This window comes from Schistocerca serialis, chromosome 5 (assembly GCF_023864345.2).
Source record: "Schistocerca serialis cubense isolate TAMUIC-IGC-003099 chromosome 5, iqSchSeri2.2, whole genome shotgun sequence".
Lineage (NCBI taxonomy): Eukaryota > Metazoa > Arthropoda > Insecta > Orthoptera > Acrididae > Schistocerca > Schistocerca serialis.
The window spans coordinates 407,976,953-407,996,317 of record NC_064642.1 but is presented as its reverse complement, the minus strand read 5'-3'; the positions used below and the strand labels follow the sequence as shown (position 1 = coordinate 407,996,317).

The 19,365-nt window shown below is 40.4% G+C and overlaps 1 protein-coding gene across 1 annotated transcript in view; it reads right to left on the bottom strand.

The window, feature by feature from the left end:
* Positions 1 to 8,462: 8,462 nt before the first annotated feature.
* LOC126481138 (bestrophin-4) overlaps positions 8,463 to 19,365 on the bottom strand; it is a 569,514-nt gene continuing 558,611 nt past the window's right edge. Inside the window, exons 10-12 of the mRNA XM_050104689.1 lie at positions 15,612 to 15,817; positions 11,252 to 11,500; positions 8,463 to 10,159 (exon numbers count right to left, since the gene is read on the bottom strand). Coding sequence (XP_049960646.1) covers positions 9,965 to 10,159; positions 11,252 to 11,500; positions 15,612 to 15,817 — 650 coding nt within the window. The 3' untranslated portion in view covers positions 8,463 to 9,964. The remainder of the gene's footprint in view (positions 10,160 to 11,251; positions 11,501 to 15,611; positions 15,818 to 19,365) is intronic.

The window sequence follows — 19,365 nt, the reverse complement described above, 5'->3', positions numbered from 1 at the left end:
TTTTATATATTCACTCACCTGACAGACTTGTTTGTTTTGGGGGCAAATGCAAAAAATGTTTCCTTGACAGAAACAGTTTACATTATCTTCTTATTATAGAGAATAAAAACTATTTATTCCAATTTCATTATTATTTTATGTCCAACCAACTGTGTTTATTGCTTTTCACTGTTTGCTATTAATTTCAGAGTGAAAAAAAAGCCCACATGCACACACGCCCCCCCCCCCCCCTCTCTCTCTCTCTCTCTCTCTCTCTCTCTCTCTCTCTCTCTCACACTCCCTCCCTCCCTCCCCCCCCCCCATCCTCCCCTCCTGCGCACCATCATAGAAGACTGTAGAGTATCCAGCTATAATTTCCCAGTTCAGGTACGCAATTTGACAGGTTCAGTAGGGAGGTAGATCTGTCACATTTTGGGGGATGCTGTTAGGTATGGATGATGGATGCCTCTCAGCACTATCAAGGTTGCTTAAGGGCTATGTGATATCCAGACACAATCCTCCTAGATATTGTCCAATACCACAGTCAACATTTTGGTAAGACATTCATCTGTACACAAGCATACAGCATCCATCTAATGAACACCTTCCTTCAGCAGGCAGGAATCAACCAAATGGAATAGTCTGTGGTATCTGCTGGTATGCGCCAAATTGAGAATTTGTATGTTCAGTTGAAACCTGCAGCATGTCATCACAGAACCCTCCTCACACATTAGATCAATTTAGGATGTTCACCATCAAAGAGTGAGTCTCATTTGAGCAGCAATAGCTTGGTGACCTTGTTGAGATCATGCTGAGGAGGATCAAAGCATTTTATAATTCACAGGATGGAAGAACATGGTCATGAATATACGAAGCAGCAGATTTTGATTTCACAGACATGCTCATCTAAGCAAACAGCCCTTATTTTTATTATTGTTTTGTTTATATTTCACAGTGAAGTTCTTTTTATTATAGTTTCATGAGATCACTCTCTCATTTCTGACTCCCCTTGAATCTATGGCTGCACACTGCAGATATGCAGGTGGTGCAAAAGTTTATTTGTGTGTGAGAAAAGTGAGTGAGGCTATTGGGAAGGTGGGGGTGGAAACCAAACTCCACTGATAAAAAAAGCAATGGTTGTTCAGGGATATCTTGTGAATATTTTGGTGTAATGGACCCATGATCTCTGGTGGCTCAATACTGGGAAATTGCATTTAGTTTGTTTTCTTACCCACTGCCCATCCCACCCCTTAATCTTTGTGTCTATATTGCACTTTATCAGAACAAATGTGCAAATGTTGACAGTCCATGCTGTGCATCTGGTTTGGAAAAAAATTGTGAAATTGTTCCATTTCCTTATGGGACTTACTGTTGACAACATGGGCTCTGAGCACTATGGGACTTAACATCTGAGGTCATCAGCCCCCTAAACTGAGAACTACTTAAACCTAACTAACCTAAGGACATCACACACATCCATGCCCGAGGCAGTATTCGAACCTGCGACCATAGCGGTCGCGCAGTTCCAGACTGAAGCACCTAAAACCGCTCGGCCACAGTGGCCGGCATTGACAACATTAATGTCCACTTTACTCTTCATCTTCAAGCTTGCATTCAATACTGTTTAGGTTTGTTTTTCCAGCAGTGTTCATTGTGTGTTAACAGAGACACACAGCATCATGTATAGGGTTGCTGAAGAAGACTTGTCCATTATGCATCTTATGTATGGGCTCACTCTAAGCAATGAAAGAGTGGCACAACAACATTATGTTGAGCTGTTCCCATAGTGACAGCAACCACATCACAATACTTATGCATCTGTACATAGATGCCTATGAAAAACCAGATCCTTCCACATTAGAATAGATGATACTTAGGTACAACAGAACACTCAGTCTGGAAGAGAATGTGTCACACACAATTGGCAAATCAAACCATTGCATTGTGCAAACACTAACTGCAAGCCAAACAGCTGTTTTGTGACTCTTTAAATGTTTCATTACTCTGCATTTTCTTGTGCATGGCTGGGTGATTGCATATTACAAGCTGTTCAAGTGTTGTGAAGGTGTTTTAACAGAAATCAAGTAATATACAAAAGCAGCAGCTGAATAATGCAAGACTAGGATTATTGGCTTTTTCAAAAGTACCTACTTTTTGACTAACATTAAAAAAATATATTAATGTAGAATTAATTCCTATAATTTTGAGTAGATTAGCAGTATTTGTAACAGTTTGCAAGTATACTTTACAGACGTAGCTTGCAGTGGCTTCTTCCAACCGTTGATGCTTTTATGGCTGGTGCTGAAAGTTTTGCCATCTGCAGGCATAATTAACTTGGCAGCAAAAATGGTTAATTGACTTTGTATACTGGACAAAGCTGCATTGTCTGTATGAAGTTTTTGCCAACTTTAAGAAATGTATTAAGGTTTAAATATTCTCACAGTTTGCCCTAAAAGTGTTGCAAAATACTGCAACCAACTTAGTGTGAAATCTTCTTTCATTTCTTATTAATTAATGTTATCACACAAAAGACATATAAAGAAAAAAGATCCCTTTTAATTGGTATCTCTCTTTTGTAGTTTTCATTCCCATGTCATTCTTAGTCCACAGTTCTCTTACATTGGTTTGATTAACTTTTCAGTTCAAATCAAGTCCCTGGCATACCAGTATTTTGGTGCAATATCCCCTCATATGTGCCTATTCTTTGTATCTTTCATTTTATGACTACTTAAACATATTTGTGAGCTCAACGTCATTGTCAACCACACTCACATCAGTAGCTTTTATAGAAGCAGTGCAGTAGCCACCGGAAAGATCGCGGGAAGCGCACATCGGCACGGTGCGTCACGGACAGTAGTTGCCGCAAGTAAAGTCCCATCCACCAGAGGGCATGCAAGAATTCGGCCGCACCCTCTGTCGGCGGAACAACAACAACAACAACAACAACAACTCAGGCAGCACGGGCCGTGCTCAGTCAGTTTTATATCGGACATACCTAGCAGACAGTTCCCAGTCTACTCTATGTGAAGTGTGACGGACAATGTGAATCGTGTTACTACACAATTGGCGATGAGTAGGGTCGTTCTTTCGCGTGTTGCGTCGTTGTTCTGGTTTCGCAGCTTATCCATGGCATGGAGGATTTAGTGCGGGTTTTAGTTGACCAGCAGACAGAGCTCATGGCAACCATGCAACAAGCGCTTCCAGCGTTGCTCTCCTTGCAGTCTGCTCCAGCGCCGTTCCTTCCTCCCTTTCCCCCATGTGACGAGTCGGCAGAGGATATGAACATCGCCTTCGGCAGCATTTCCAGGCATTTCATGTTGCCGATGCGGAGGTATGTTGTACTCTTTTCTTGTCTTGGATATCTCCCTCGCTGTATCAAGTTTTGCGGCAGCTAGCGCCGTTGCAGGAACCCTCGTCCTTGTCTTTTGACGCATCGTGTTCATTGCTGTGTTCCTATTATCGCCGCCGCATGCATGTTGTGGTGGCTAGGGTCGAGTTCAATGGATGCAAGAAACAGCCCCATCAGTCTTATCGGGCATGGGCCGCTACCCTGCACAGTCTTAGTCGCAAGTGTCATTTTGTCACAGAGCAGTTGTGAGAGTCGTATGCCCACGTTATGGTGTGAGACGTCATTGTTCGTTCGGCCCCTGATAGGGAGGTCCGGCAACAGGCCCTGCAGTTGGTAGACCCTTCCCTTGAGGAAGTCCTGTCCATTGCTCAATCGTATGAAGTCTCTCACACTGCAGATCAACAGTTGGAAGCATGGTGTGACGTTGCGGCAGTTCAGGGCGGCGCGGCCACGACCACTGTGTCCGGGGTGGACGACGTGCAAGCGGTACAATCCGGCTGTTATGACTGCTCCCGCACGGTGCGTAAACAGAGTTCCGGCCGACGGCCCCTGTTACCGTCCTGTGCGTCGTGCTATATACATCATGATCGGTCAGAGTGCCCCCAGTGTTGGGCCATTTGTCGCAAATGTAATAAAAAAGGACACATTGCTAAAGTTTGCCACTCAGCCTCAAAAGAATCGAAGGAAGCAGGTACAGAGGACATAGACGTTGACATTCAGGAAGTTTCATCGGGCCAGGCTCCTGACGCATCAGCACGCAAACTCTTTATCGAGGTGTCGGTTTGGACGCGCCGTGCCGATGTGTGCCTCCTGCGATCTTTCCGGTGGCTGCTGCAAGCAGAGTGTTTGTTACAACTGTACCTTTGGTCCTAGGGATATATTGACATTATTGGTTTATCAGCATTCAGTAAAATAGCAATAGAAGAGAACAGAGCATGAACTAGAATGAAGACAAACTTAAAATTGCAGATCAAATTTAAAAAAATACTAACGCTAAATAGGAAGTTGAGTAATGAAGAGCCACCAGCAGGAACAGGCGAAAGGTGGATCGGGATTGACAAAGCCATTAACTGTTGTAACTTGTACTCGACTTTATTAGACTGTGGCATGTACGCCAATCACCTTAACATGCACTGGCCACAAGGCAGTGTATGTAAGCAGTAATAACATGCTAACTGAGCATGAGCGTAGTGTGGCAGGGTTTAAATAGGCACCCGCCCATGGCTGGCTCTATTGGAAGTTCACAGTATTGCTCTTTCACAGCACACTCTCGCAGATGATAGCACACTACTATTGCACGTGCATTTGAGTGTGCATGCATTATTTCATAAATGATGTTCCAGAAGAAATAACAGGTGTGAGAAGGAGCAGAAGAAACCAGGAATGATTTGATGAACATTGCAGGTTAGCAGTAAAGGAAAAGAATAGGGGAAGAATGACATCATTACAAAGAGAAACCAGAGATAATATGGAACAATGTAGAGATTTAAGAAGAAGAGCCAACAGATTGTGCAAGAGGAAGAAAAGAGAATGGCCTAAGAAGAGCTAATGAAACAGAATGAAATAAGAAAATTCTACCATGCTGCATGCAAAATAAGGAGCAGATTCCAGCCAAAAATAAAGGCAAGCTCAAGTAAAGATGGTAAAATCTAAGAAAGGAAGAATAGACAATGGTAAAATGGGCATAAAACATCAAAGACATGCAAAATGACAGCCTGGAAGAACAACAAATAATCTCACAGAAAGAAATATTGGAGTTGGTGGCAGGCAATGAGGCAAGGAAGCCAGCACTGCATGAGGTTTCTCTGGTTGTCCTCAAGATGGGAAACAGTCAAGCACCTGGTGAAGATGGCAAAGTGTAAGTGGTGGAGGTGCTGCAATAAAATAACTGCTCACCCTAATACTGGGCATATGGGAAACTGAAACCATGCTGGATAACTGGAAAACTGGAATCGTAATCCCCATTTACAAGGAAAGAGATACAACAGCATGTGAAAACTACAGAGGTATAACACTATGAAGCATAACTAAATAAGATCTTCACACAATTATATTAAATGAAAGGATACAAAAGTTCACACAACACATACTTGGAGATTATCAGTGTTGTTTTTGACCACATAGAGGAACAAATGACCAAAAATTTGTGATCATACGAATGACTGAAAAGTTCTGTGACCATAATATTGATCTGTACTTCCTATACATTGATTTCAAACATGTCTTTGACAGCATAAATCAGCAAAGACTGTACAGAATGCTAAAAGAAGTAGGCATATGTGCTAAACCAGTAAGTCTAATCAGAATGAGAATGATAAACACGAGAGTAAAAGCAAAGATATTCAACAGGACAAGTGAAAGCTTTGTCTTTAATAAAGGAGTGAAACAGTGTGATAGTATATCCACTATATTATCAGTGTAGCTCAATATAACAAATAAAATCAATGAAATGAGTGTTATATTTATATAAAGTAGGAGATAAATGCATATGCTGATGATGCTGGAATAGTATGAAGAAATATCAACACACTTGAAGAAACATACCTGGCAATGGAAACAGGTGCATTAAAAATCTGCTTCATTGTAAATGAAAATAAAACAAAATTTATGGTAATGTCACACTCTGAGGCTAGAATAAATCCTAAAGATCTAAATATAAATGGGAAATGTTTTAAAGAAGTGCCCTCTTTTAGTTACTCGTGAGCCTTAATATCAAATTATAACGGCATTGTAAGTGCTATAAGGGAAAGAATACAAGCAGGGAATAAACTTGTTACAAGAAGAAAGAAACTCTTAGTGTACAACTCCCTAGTTTGCCTGGTTGTCACATGTAGGTTAGAAGTATGTACACTGGCAGAAGATGACAAAAATGCTTTAAGAACTTTCGAGCAAAAATACTGTGTAAAATTTATGGTCCAATAAAGGGAGGAAGTAGTCTGGAAGATACACATCACTGAGCTACAAGCATTAATACAAGAAGAGATACAGTAAAATTTACATATTACAATGGCTATGTTGGCTAGGATACATGGGGAGAATGGCAGAGGATAAGAATGTGAAACAATGGTGTAAGGTGTGATTTATGTTATTAGACAGAATGTGATTTGTTGAAGTAACAGAAGGTCTCACCAGTATGAAAGTCCATGGGAGGAAAAAAAGATGTATAAAACTGAGAAGCACAGAAGAAACTAGTTTTAGAAGCCAAGACTCACCAAGGGCTGTAACACTACAGAGGAAGAAGAAGAAGATTTCTTTTTTTGTCAGCTATAACAAGGTTTTCTCCATAATGAAGATTCTCTCATTGAAGGATAGTGTCTATTGGCTTTAAAAAATGTTTGATCTTTGCATCACAGACTGCTGATTTTCTGAATAATATTCCTTACAGCTAATATTTTCTTTTTTTGTTTTAGATCTACAATAATTAAGATTGCCAATTTTATACAAGCTGAAAACAGGATCTTCTTTAAAAGACATCACATGAGTTGATTAAGCAGATTCCTTTTGCTTCTGTACGAATGCGCTGTAGGGTTATCTCTATCAGCTATCTACAGAAAAATAAGAACACTTATTTTGCGTGAAAAATAAAGTATGACTGTGTAATCATAGCATTACAATATGTGTGATTCACTCACTCACTATGTCAGAATATGGTCGACTAAACATCCATACACTTCCATGAGATTTCATTACATAAATATTAATCTCCTTCCTGAAGGACAGAAAATGGCTGACCAATACTACCTACTGGAAAAAAATTCTAAATAATGTGGACAGACACACATAAAAGGAGAAATTACTCTTCCAGCTTTTAAAGTTTTTAATACCTTCCTTAGGTAGGGAGGAAAGAGGGTTAGGTTGCAGAAGGTTAGAAAGAAGAGTCAGGTCAGCCAAGACCCACTCACCCTTGTGCCACAGTGGAAGGGCCCTCTTCCAAATGACCTTCCCTTCCATTCTAACCTCCTCCAAGACTGTGCTCAGAATTTTACCTCCTGATGATAAGTACTGCTCGGCAATTATCTGTCCTTCAGCAGGGATAATAATGTTTATTTAATGGAATCTCATGAAAATGTGAGTTTTTAGTCCACAATATTGTAAATGATATTGTAAAACATAAATTAAGCAACATGACCTAAAATTATAATGTGAAGATGTCAACAACAAAAAACAACGGCCTTTTTAGGAAAATACCCTGTGAGCATTAAAGCAATCTTTAATAACATAATAATATAACAGGTGCCCCATATCCAACGTCTAGAATGTGACATAACTTCTGAAGAAGAGGAGGACATAAACAAGAATATTAGTGCTGCAACATGTTTATGGCATGATAAGAACATTAAAGGGCGAAACAAGAAGAGAAACCCAAATTAAGTTTTTCAAAGTAATGACACTACACAAAGTATTATTAGGGGCAGAAAGGTGGATATTAAGATCAACAGACATAAGAAAATTTGAAAAACCAAAAATGAAGTTCCGTAGATTTGTGAAAGAGTGCACATGAGAAGACAAAATAAGAAATGAAGAAATAAGGAAAGAACTGGGGGTACGGCCATTGACTGAAAAAGCAGTCTACTAAAGCAGGACTGGAAAAGCACATATAGTGTATGTCATCTCAGGGAAGTTCTTGATAAGCAATGGAACACAATTCCATTGGAAGGAGGAGTATAGGAAGAACATGGAAGACATGGTGTGACAGAACAGGACATAAGGCCCAATCCTGCATTGACAGAAGAAAGTACATAATGACCAGCCATTCTGTCTTCTTGCACTTTCATACTTTTCTTAGTAAATTTTCCTCACACAGATAGCTAAAGTTGAGCTGAAAGAAAAATAATTAGTAGCACAACTTAACAATAATTAACACAGCAACATACAGAGTATCTTTGATAAATGGCATATTCACTTTGCCAGTGTGAGTGGAACTGTATACACTGAAAGGAGTGCAGAGTGAGTATCATTTACTTTTATAGAAAATTGTTATGGTACTCAGATTTCTTTTGAAGGCAATATCTCTAGCTTCATACTTTAAATTCATTCTAGTACTTGTGCAGGAAGTTTGATACAACAACACAATTTTCCTTTGAAAATATCTCAAATCATTTAATGGATCAGTAAAATTACAGAAAGCATAAAATACTTTCCCAAATTCACTTTTATTTCAAATTACATATTTTAGAGAAAAATACAATTTATAAAAATTTTAATTCTGGTCCTGATGGGATTATAGCATCTGTTGTAAATGCTTTGCATGGTCATGCATGCAGAGCATCCTTTCAATAAAGCCAATTACTCACATATTTTGTCATTAACATTTTCCATTTGAGCAAGAACTGGACCCAAGGGATATGAAAAACATCAAGACATTACAGTATTTTCCCCATTTCTGCTGGACAATACAGCTTCATTAGAAAACATTTGAAAATCACCATAAAAATTTTACTGTATTGTACTGTTTTTTTGGGTTTCTGTGCATCCAGATAAAATCAAACAAGAACATTGCTTGCCACAGACAACCATTATCACATTACCTCTCAGTAATACTCATCACAAAATAATCTAACACTCCTTCACGAAATTCCATTACATTTGCTGCTTCATTAGGTTTTGTTGCCATACTGATATTTTCAGTGGCTGTAGTTTTATAGACATGAATAGGAAAGTCTTGTTCTGCACTTATGTGAGGAAATAGAAGGTTAGCAATAAGCTGAAACCAGCATATCATCACATAATGTTTCTTGCCATTCAAAGCCATGTCCTATTTTGTGCTGTTGCAGCTTCTTTTGAGTCTCACCTCCAATTACAGTAACACAAGCTGGAATTATACTGTTCCAAATGTCAGTGGCTGCGTGACAGATAGCACTTTAGTCCTGTGAATGACTGCATGATGTTAGATCTGTGTCCTATGTGTCTGCAATCTTTTAACCATTGTACTGCATTTAGCTGATAAATAGGTCTATACATTATGTAGTTTTATTTTAACACTTGGCAACACTGAATGTACCTGCTCTGGAAACAAAAAAATCAGATAAATATACAATATTTTCACAAATTCAAACAATTACTACAAACACTCTTTTTACACTTACAGGCACTTACTGAAGACTATTTGTTACTGCATTATCACAGATCTTCCACAATGTATGTGTACCATTGTGTTTGTATCCAAAAACAAAACAATACTAGCTTTATTCTAACTTTGGATATCAACAAGTATGTGTAATCAATGCTAGACTTTATGATATGTTCACCTGCAGATTTTCCCAGTCTAAACCTCTAAGTACAATTCATATCTTTGCCATAAAACAACTGTAAATATACATAAAACTACAAAAGGCACAGTGTCAAAAATACTAATGTTCATTGTGTCCTCAGGAGATACTACTCCCAATATATTTTAGTCCATTTCATAGAAGCTGAACAAAAGTGACAACTCACTCACAAACACATTCATTGGTTTCTCCTGACTGTCAATATTATATGTAATTAATCTTGTGCAACCACATAACTTCAGTCTTTGAAAAAATAGAATGGAAGCACATGCATCACTTAGCAGTGTTACTGCTTTGTCACAAATCGTGTCTTCCTCTTCTCGAGTGTGGAGGAAGCCGAGTGATGGATAGGTGGCGACATCAGCTGCTAAACATACACTTCACCACGCTTAGTCTGTGATTGAGAAGCAACACTTGTTTTCCTGCTGCGATCACTAGCAACCCCACTGTCATCCTCTGACCCTGATGTTACATCCGTCAGTGTAATGGGTTGTAATGCCAGTGCTGGTGAAGGTGGTGCTCCACTCATCGTCACTGGTGTTATTGTCATTGTAGTCAACACCTAAAATTAAAAAAAAGGAGTTATTATTTATTAAAATACATTGTACAGACTCTCTCTTCTCATTTTTTGAAGATCGTTCCTGTTATATACACTGGAGGACGTAGTGCTGAGGACACATGTAAAGATTTTATTTTTTTAACAAGGCAGGCAATTCTACGTAACCTATTGTTTATGAAAATTACAACAGCTAGATGGAAATCAAAAATGATTATAATTTTGCCAACACACAACTGGTAGTGACGGAGAGAAAACAATATTTAAAGAGGCAACACACTGCATCCAAACACAAAGCATTGCAAAATTGCTATGACAAGAAAATCAGAGAGAAGTTTCTAGACAGTCATTTTTTCTATGTAGCATACATGAATGGAGTAGTGGAGGGAAAAATTATAGTGGTACCACTGTAATGTGGCTTTCAGAGTATATATTTAGATGTAGAATAAAGGGTCATAGCAACTTTTTACAGCACCCCGTGGCACCTTTGAGTACCCAGCCAGGTGATCATCTGATGTAGTACTGGATCAGGCACTGCAGGAAATATTGTTCGCCATAATAGAGTCTAAACACGTTGTTCTGTAACAGTAGTCTAAATTGACAACATTCACTGCAGAAGGTTATATGCAGTCAAACAACAAACCACTATATCTGTGAACAAGAGTATTGCAGCTAGAAGACCTTTTAGTTTATCTCCAGAGATATTTTGAGCAGAGACTATGTACATGTAGCAGATGTCATTAAGCTGTGGTGGGAGACGTAGGTGGAGGCAGATGTAGGCCACTTACAACAGAGCTCAAATATGGCTTTAGCTGAGAAATTCTGAAATTTTTCTTGCAGCATTAATGCTTTAGTCTTTGTCTTCAAATGAAGGAAACCAGTTTCTGTGTCTACTGACAGGACACAGTCTTCAAAACTATATCACAAGGAACAAGGGCAAATTTCCTTAATCAAATCCCTTCTTTATATAATTTTAGTATGAACATTGTGCCACTACTGGTTCATACCATGAGGCGGTTTTTCAACTAATGACACTCATTCTGCACAAGTGACAATGGAATATCAAAGACAATGAGCTAACATAAAAGCCAGACTGACCTTGCGCCCGTTGACAGCAGCAGCCGCAGCAGCAGCAACTGGTACAGATACCGGGACAGGCACAGGGCTGAGTCCAGCCGATGTGAGTGCAGGGGAGAGCACAGCCTGCGCCAGCGCTGCTGTGGATGTAGATGAACCCCCAGCTCCGCTCGCTGTTACAGATGAGGGCAGTGCTGATGGTGGCACTGAACTAGGTGTGCCCACCACCCCACCCTCTCCACCCAGCTCCTTGATAGGTGACAGTACCACCTACAGAAAGAGCCACAGCTAACATTAACAATAGCACTTCCACAACTATGTCCGAAACTTAAGCAGAAGCTAGAAAAGAATGCTAGAGCTGGAAAGTTTATAGAAAAATGCTGTAAAATGAATAACTTTACAGGCTGTGCATGCATGAACTGCTCAAAACTGTTTTGCATTACATACATAACTGCAAAATGCATACGCTTATTCAAGAGGAGGAGGGATTTAAAAGCAATTGGTAAAAAACTATCAGAGAATTGCAATTAAGAAAATCTACATTTTCTGTACACGAATAAGTACAAACATAGATATTCATTTCTTCAAAGTCTCAAATCTCCAAAAATTCTCTTAAATCTCAAAATTTTCCTTTCTGATTTATTTCAGATTTTTAGATGTTAAATGTAGTAAACCTTCAGACACATAGTGAAACATTTTTTAGAAAATAGGAAAGTATTTATGGCATATTGGTTTATGATTAGAATACTACTGCAGAATGTGAATTTGCAATAACAATAAATGAAGCTGAGGGTCAGAGAGAGGGGGGGAAGTGGAGATGGACAGAGAGATGGGGAGGAGGTGATGGACGGACACACACACACACACACACACAGAAAGAGGGGGGGGGGGGGAGGACAAGGAAATGGGCAAAGAAAGGGAGATGGAAGATGGACAGAGAGAAGGAGATTAGGATGTGCATCCAATTGCCATACACATTAGAAATGTGTGCTTTCTTTTTTCTTCCTTTTGCATTTCAGCAGACTGGGCTATGGCAAAGCCTAGCCTGGTACAGCTAGTTGTGAAATGAAAAACAATGCCAAAAATTAAGGCAGTATGTTTGAAAGTACACATCTTTGCAGTGAAACTCTGCTCCTGGGCAACATTCAGTACCATGTGGTTTGACCCTATGTGTTGCAAAACACTTGCATCGTTCTTGAGCAAAAGGTGGTTGCCCCACTCTTCAGTTGCAGTTCTCCCGAGTTCATATATTGTGCAAGAAGAATTCTGATTCACACAGTGGTGCACTACAACTTTCAACTGCTTCCAAGCACATTCAGCTGAATTCATGTCAGCAGATACTGCAGGTAGTCTTGCCTCTTGGAGGATGGTGTTCGTGATGTGGGCACAGTATGTTCTTGCATTATCTCAAAAAATGAACCTATTGTTGAAATGCTGAAGTACGATCAGACAATAAGTTAAGAGGACTCTGGACTGATACTGCACAGCCCTCAAATTAACCTCGATAGCCATGAGAGATGTGCGATATGTCTACATAATATCAACCTGAAACTTGACTGACACATCTTCCTGACAAATGCCTGTAATTGCATGCCTGGTCATCTCCATACTCTTCCATGAAGATCAGCTATTGGACAAATCCCCACCTTCCAGGGAAAGGAACCTAACACCTTTGGTCCAGGTTCTATTCCAGATGATCGCTTGCACAACTTCTTCGCATACATTGGTGCTGGTGTTCTTAATTGTTTTAGAGGCCAAGTTGAGTGTATTGAAATGGTGGTGTATTCTCTATGTCGACATGGCACTCCCAGAAACGAAAGCTATTGCCTGAAAGGTCACAGAACAAAGCAAAAATAGCTACTTAGGTAATTACATGTTCCATAGGACATTCAGGAAGCTGAAGAGGGTTTCATTTGTCAAGAGCACATTTTTCCATTACTTCGCATGTAATCCAATCCTGTTGCTGGTTTTGCAGTAAACCCTGTACTGTCTGACTGTGATGCAGTATTCAATAATTTTATAGGATGTGGGAATGGATGCAAGTCAGAAGGTGAAAAATCTGATGAATAGAGGATATTTCAGTGATCTGCACTCCAAGTGTCTCTGTTTCGACTTTGTTGTCTTTTTTTCTCTTCCCAATCCAGGTATTGTGTGTATGGTTCCTTTATTTTCATCCAGTTAGAACAGGAGACTTGCACATTGCATATCACGTAGAAGTTCTATCCTTTGCAAAGCAACCAATAAGAATGATATCTCCTGTATCCGGAAGACACTGATTGAAGAAATCGACTTCGGCTTTCTTTTGTGCAGGACAGCCGTTATCTGCCCACTGCTTGGATGACTGTTTTATTCCCCTCATGAAGTGGTGCTCCCACACCTCACGCCTAATAACACATGAGCACATGAAATGAGTTTGCTTTCTTTTAATGTGGTTCTGACATTGGAAGGAAATATGTTTTAGCATTTGTCTTTGTAGAACATTCTAAAAATTCACCACTCACCTTTCACCATGCTTTCTGATTGTTAATTCTTGATGCACAATGAACCACTCTTTTTCTCCTATAAGCACACAGTATCAACTATTTCACACACATTCAGTGGTTGATTAAGCAATACCAAATTGTGCAATTTCTTAATCTTTCATCTGAAATGTCAGTTTAGGAATGTGGAACATCCTTCAGAAAAGTGCATCATGTTTGAATCCAGTTGCACCTTTGTACCTTTCTCAAGTCAAAGGAACCAATTCTTAAACCTACATGAATTTTTTGTGTCCATTTCTGTCAGAAGTTAACTGTCTGGGGAAATAATTATATGATCATAAAATATTCCAATTTATCCATCTGAATGAAACACATGCTACACAGACAAAACTATCATGTAAATCAATCTGAGCACTGACTTAAGTTTTTTGCACAACAGCTAGCAATTTAACAAAACAATATTTCATTGGTATCTATGACAACTGTATATCAGGCCCAGAAATAAGTACGTTTAGGTCTCATTTCTTTGTTCAAAGCAATGGTGATGCTGCCACTGGCTTACTGGGCCTTTCATAATTCTAAGAAGTGGTACGAAATCAAACACGCATCAACATATGAAGGAAGGCGATTAATACTTCAAATTCAAATGGCTCTGGGCACTATGGGACTTAACACCTGACATCATCAGTCCCCTAGGCTTAGAACTACTTAAACCTAACTAACTTAAGGACATCACACACATCCATGCCCGAGGCAGGATTCGAACCTGTGACCATAGCAGCAGCGCAGTTCCGGACTGAAGCGCCTAGAACCGCTCGACCACAGTGGCCGGCGGGCCTTTTGTAGATCTTTGCATAAATATTTAGTTGTGCACTAGAAGGCCACTGCCTCACATGCATTTTCTATAGATGGCAAAAATACAAAATGTTTTAGAACAAATAGAAGGGTTTGACAGTGAAGTGTGGTGCCACCAGCACTCTTCAGTATAATCAAGGAGAACACGACAAGGAAAGTCCACCAAGGGGATGAAAATCATAGCTTATGCAGATAATGTAATGATGATATGAGAAGACAACACTCAGAAATTGGAAGAATGGCTAAATACCTGGCAGAAAGTAATTTATGAATCAGGCACTGAAATAAGCATCGCAAAAAGTGAGGTAGTGAAAATCAGGAAGGAAAATGGAAAAAATGAAGGAAGTAAGTTGTAATGGAAAAAAATATTAAAGAAGGAGATGCTTTCAAATATCTTGGAAGTATGTTAACCACAAAAAGATACACTGAGGAAGAAATTTCAGAGGACAGAAAATTGCTCAGAATATTATTATTGTGTATCAGACATCCTAATCATGAGCTGGAACATACCTGCCACAGCAAAGATCATGAAGCATTAATCACATTATCTACCAGTTTTAACTTAAGGATCATGAAATTCAATCTGGATAAAGAAAGACCCAAGTAGAATGTAAGTGAGAGAGATGTGCTTTCTACTAAGGACAAGAATGGACTGGATAAGAAATGAAACAATACAAAACAAACTTCAGGTTAGTTCCCTAAAAGAAACTAAGGAGAAAAACAGGTTGAAATTAGGAAAGAAACTCTACCAGGAAGATGTCTAGAATGGACAGAATCTGGAAGAAAACTAACAGAGAAACCTTGAACAAAATGGAAAGACCAGACGAAGGGTGATGTGGATTGAAGAGGACTACAACAAAAAGAAATGATGAACGATTATCTGTGGGAGAAAAGAGAAGATTGGAAGAGGCTTTGTGTTACCTGCATACGCAGAGAGATTCAAGAAAGAAGCAGACGAAAAAGAAGAAGGAAAAACATCATGCAGGGCTACCGCCCCAGCAGCAAAGAGAAGCAACCGTTTAGGGCACAATAATGCCAATGTGTACCTGGAGCACGGGCAGCTCTGACTGGTAGCCAGACTGCAGTGCCTGACCCGGGCCCCCGCCACCCCCGCTGCCTCCAGCGCCACCGCCTCCAAGGCTGGCCAGCCGGTGCTCGCGGTCCACCACCTCCTTTGTCACATCTGGCGTCGGAATGCGTGGCCGGTTCTTCAGTGTCACTGGCACGGCTGCTCCATTCATCTTACCGGTGCCTGCAAACAGAAGAGCATTGCTTCCTCAATTTTGGCAGCCATTTCTCTCGCTGCTGACTGCTCTCCACAAACTCAGTCTCGGTTTTCTTATATTGGGCATTGTGATCAAACTGTCTAGTGCCCCCTCCACCAACAAGATCTGGCTCAAATATAACATATTACACATTGGAGAAAAGGGTGTATACCTGCTTGAAAGGTGGAAGGAAATCACGTAGCAATACATGCAAACTGAGAAGTGTGACGGCCATGATGCCCTGCATGGCTCCTGCTGTGGCCCAATGTGATCTCCCCTACATGTAAATGACGTGCAAGGCCTTGTAACATGGCATGGATCCAAGTGAGGGCAATGAAAAATAGTCCCCTTGTTTACAATCTCGCACAGCCATAATTTGCAGACCTGTGTTCACTTTCCCTGTGTTGTTTTAATGATGACTGCACACTTGGTTTTCACATTGTGTAAATTATGGGATTGTCAAAGCTGTGACAGCTTTTTCCTGTGCTAATATAATTCTTAACTGAACAGCACAATCTTTCAGATGTACCCTTTCAAATGTATTTCTCTGATTCGCAATTTATTAGATGTTATGTTAAAGTGATGTTCTGTCCGTTGATGTAAACAAATTATTCTTGTTATATTAAAACATTACAAGTATGCCTCGATAGCTGAGTGGTCAGCATGATGGAATGCCATGCAATGGGGTCCAGGTTCGATTCCCGACTGGGTCGGAGGTTTTCTGCACTCAGGGACTGGGTGCTGTGTTGTCATCATCTCATCCAACAGGGTGGCAACAGGAAGGGCATCTGGCCACCCCTTAAATTAACCATGCCTAATCCGACTATAGCCATGCTGACCCATCAAAAATGCTGGACAAAGGCACAAGCAAAAGAAGAATATATTAAAACATTAAATAACATGTCCAGATAACCACACACATTTGCCTGCTACTTCGTAGACTCTAGGAAGCCACAGGTTGAATTCACCCAGCCAACTAATGATGAGGGCTGGGTGCCTGCCAGTATGGACATAGTTTTTAGGTGGTTTCCCACATCTCACTGGGCGAATACTGGGCTGATGACCATGTCACATCTCAGTTACACAATCCAGAAAAACATTTAGAACACGTTATCATATGTAGAGGATGTTTCCCCATCACTATTTAAGGCTTCTGGAAATTGTAGAGGGGAATTAATGGATAATGTTTTGATAAGGAAACCATGTCCATAAACATACAATTTGTGTGTAAAATAAGATTGAAGATCAGATCACTTTCAGATCTCCCACTTCACAGTACTCACACAAACTGAGAAGACAGCAAGAGAAATTCGCGACGTTATTGGAAGATTTACAACTGTCACTCTGTCAACAAATGTGGTTCTGACACGGTGGTGCGCACGCGCCTTTTGCAAATGGTGTGCACGAACATTTCAACCTAAGATACGGTGAAAGGTGGATAGATCAAGGTGGTCCAACTCTGCGGTCAACAAGGTTAACTCTTCTCGGCCTTTTAATGAAGAGTTTTGTGTATGAGACTACATGAGTTCTGGCAGAGCAGAAATTATTCAGCATGTATCAGGGCTTGTGGACCGTGCATACCGAAGCAAGCTTTGCAGATACACCTTGAGTAATGAACAGAGTGTTCATGCTGTGGAACAGCTTCTGTAGAGCGCACAGATCAGAGCTAATTGCCCCCATTGTGTGTATATTCCACAGCAAATCAAGGCTCGCGTCAATGTGTGCCGCTACTGGAAACGATGTTTTGGGGCGAGGGCGATGCTTGGTGGCAAAATGTCATCACTGCTGATGAAACATGAGTGTACTGTTATGACCCAGAGATGAAGCGGAGCAGCACAGGATGTGTGCAAAATGGTCAATCACCAACACAAAGGCTCGATCGCAAAAGTCAGCCAGTAAAGCTATGGTCAGCATTTTTCTTTTTCTTTTTTAACACAATCTAGTGTACACACTCAGAGTTCTAATACACACTAACGTCGCAGCAGGTTACTGTAAGAACATCCTAGAGCAATTTGTAAAGTATCACACTCCCAAAAAACGAAGGAACCTCATTGGACGATAATGCCAGGCCACATATTGCTAATGCTGTTATCGAGTTTCTGGTACAAAAACGTATCTCTGCTGTACCCCACCCACTTTATAGTCCCGCCCTGGTTATGTGTGACTTTTTTCTTAAACAGCCGGTGAAAGCATTAGTAGCGACCCTGAAGAGGATGTCAAGGAATGGCTTCCTACACATCTTCCAGGAATGCAAAGCAGCAGGGACACGTGCATTGCATTGAGGGGGAGGGGGAGTATTTTGAGAGGGGCAAAATTGTGTATCAGTCATTTTTACAATAATCTGTTGTATGAGCATTAGTGCCAGGCTTTACTGAACGTCCCTCGTAAACAGAAGTTTTTGCCTTTGTACAGTCGTGTAGGGACCCTCTTACAACCGTAAAAAAAATGTAGATGCAATTGTTCTGTATGGACTTGCCTGGCAAGGCATTCACCTCTCAACCACCGCGCACTCCCGCTTCAAATTGCCATTGACGCCCGGTCAGGCACATGGTAGTTCAGTAGGCATCACCGCCAAGACTTTTAAAGGAATTGTTAGTGGGATACTGGCTGTTCGATGCGGCTTCCATTTCACGGGAAGCCGGTATCTCCTGTTCTCAGTTTCATTCAAGCCAAGATATAAGACTTCTTAATTGCTGTCGCCGGCCGCGGATTCTTGAGCTTGTGAAGATGGGGAAAACCATTTATACCTAACTTCATTCGTTAACGAGATATTACGGAAAAGTACTGTGGTCTGAGGCCCAAGCTCATAACCGGGCTATTTGCCTCACTGTAAGTAGACTACAGCGTGTTTCACGTCCATTGGTGATTAATATGGTGACATCGATTCTGCGTGATTTTCCAAATGTTTAAGATAATGTTCGGGTAGAGTTGAATGGTGTCTTGGGCCTTCTACCATACACAGGAACTTACAAGACTTCAACTATCTGTTTCAGAGATGTGTTGGGCCTGAAGGACGTGAAGTGCTCTACTTAATATGAAATGAACCAACTCGTGTGTAACAAGTTATAAGACGACTTAGTTTAGAGTTTTTGTTCGGAAAACATCAAGGGAGAGGTGGGGTGGAGAGAAATGGAGGAGGCAGCGTTTTGGTCACCGAAGAGAGAATGTATTGATGCGGAATCTTATTTCTCGTGTCTTACAAGTCTGCGTGATCGGCAGGTGACGCAGTAACTGGTTTTTAACGTATAATCCAATGATGTACTGGAAGCGCACTCAGTCGAGTAAAACTAGATTTGTTGACAGCTGTGTGACTGAAGCCTGTCACTACACAGGCGCTTACTATGGTTCCCGTTCTTCAAACAGCCAATGTGTACATGTGAATCTTAAGCCAACGTGACTGTCTTGTAGAACCCGCGTAGGGGAATAAATGTTGCTCCAGTTAAATAAGAATTTCTGTATATTTGTGCTTGTGTCTGGGATATAATTTTTAAATTAAAATAACACGTTTCTCTTTGAAAGTAGTGGGAATGCGCAA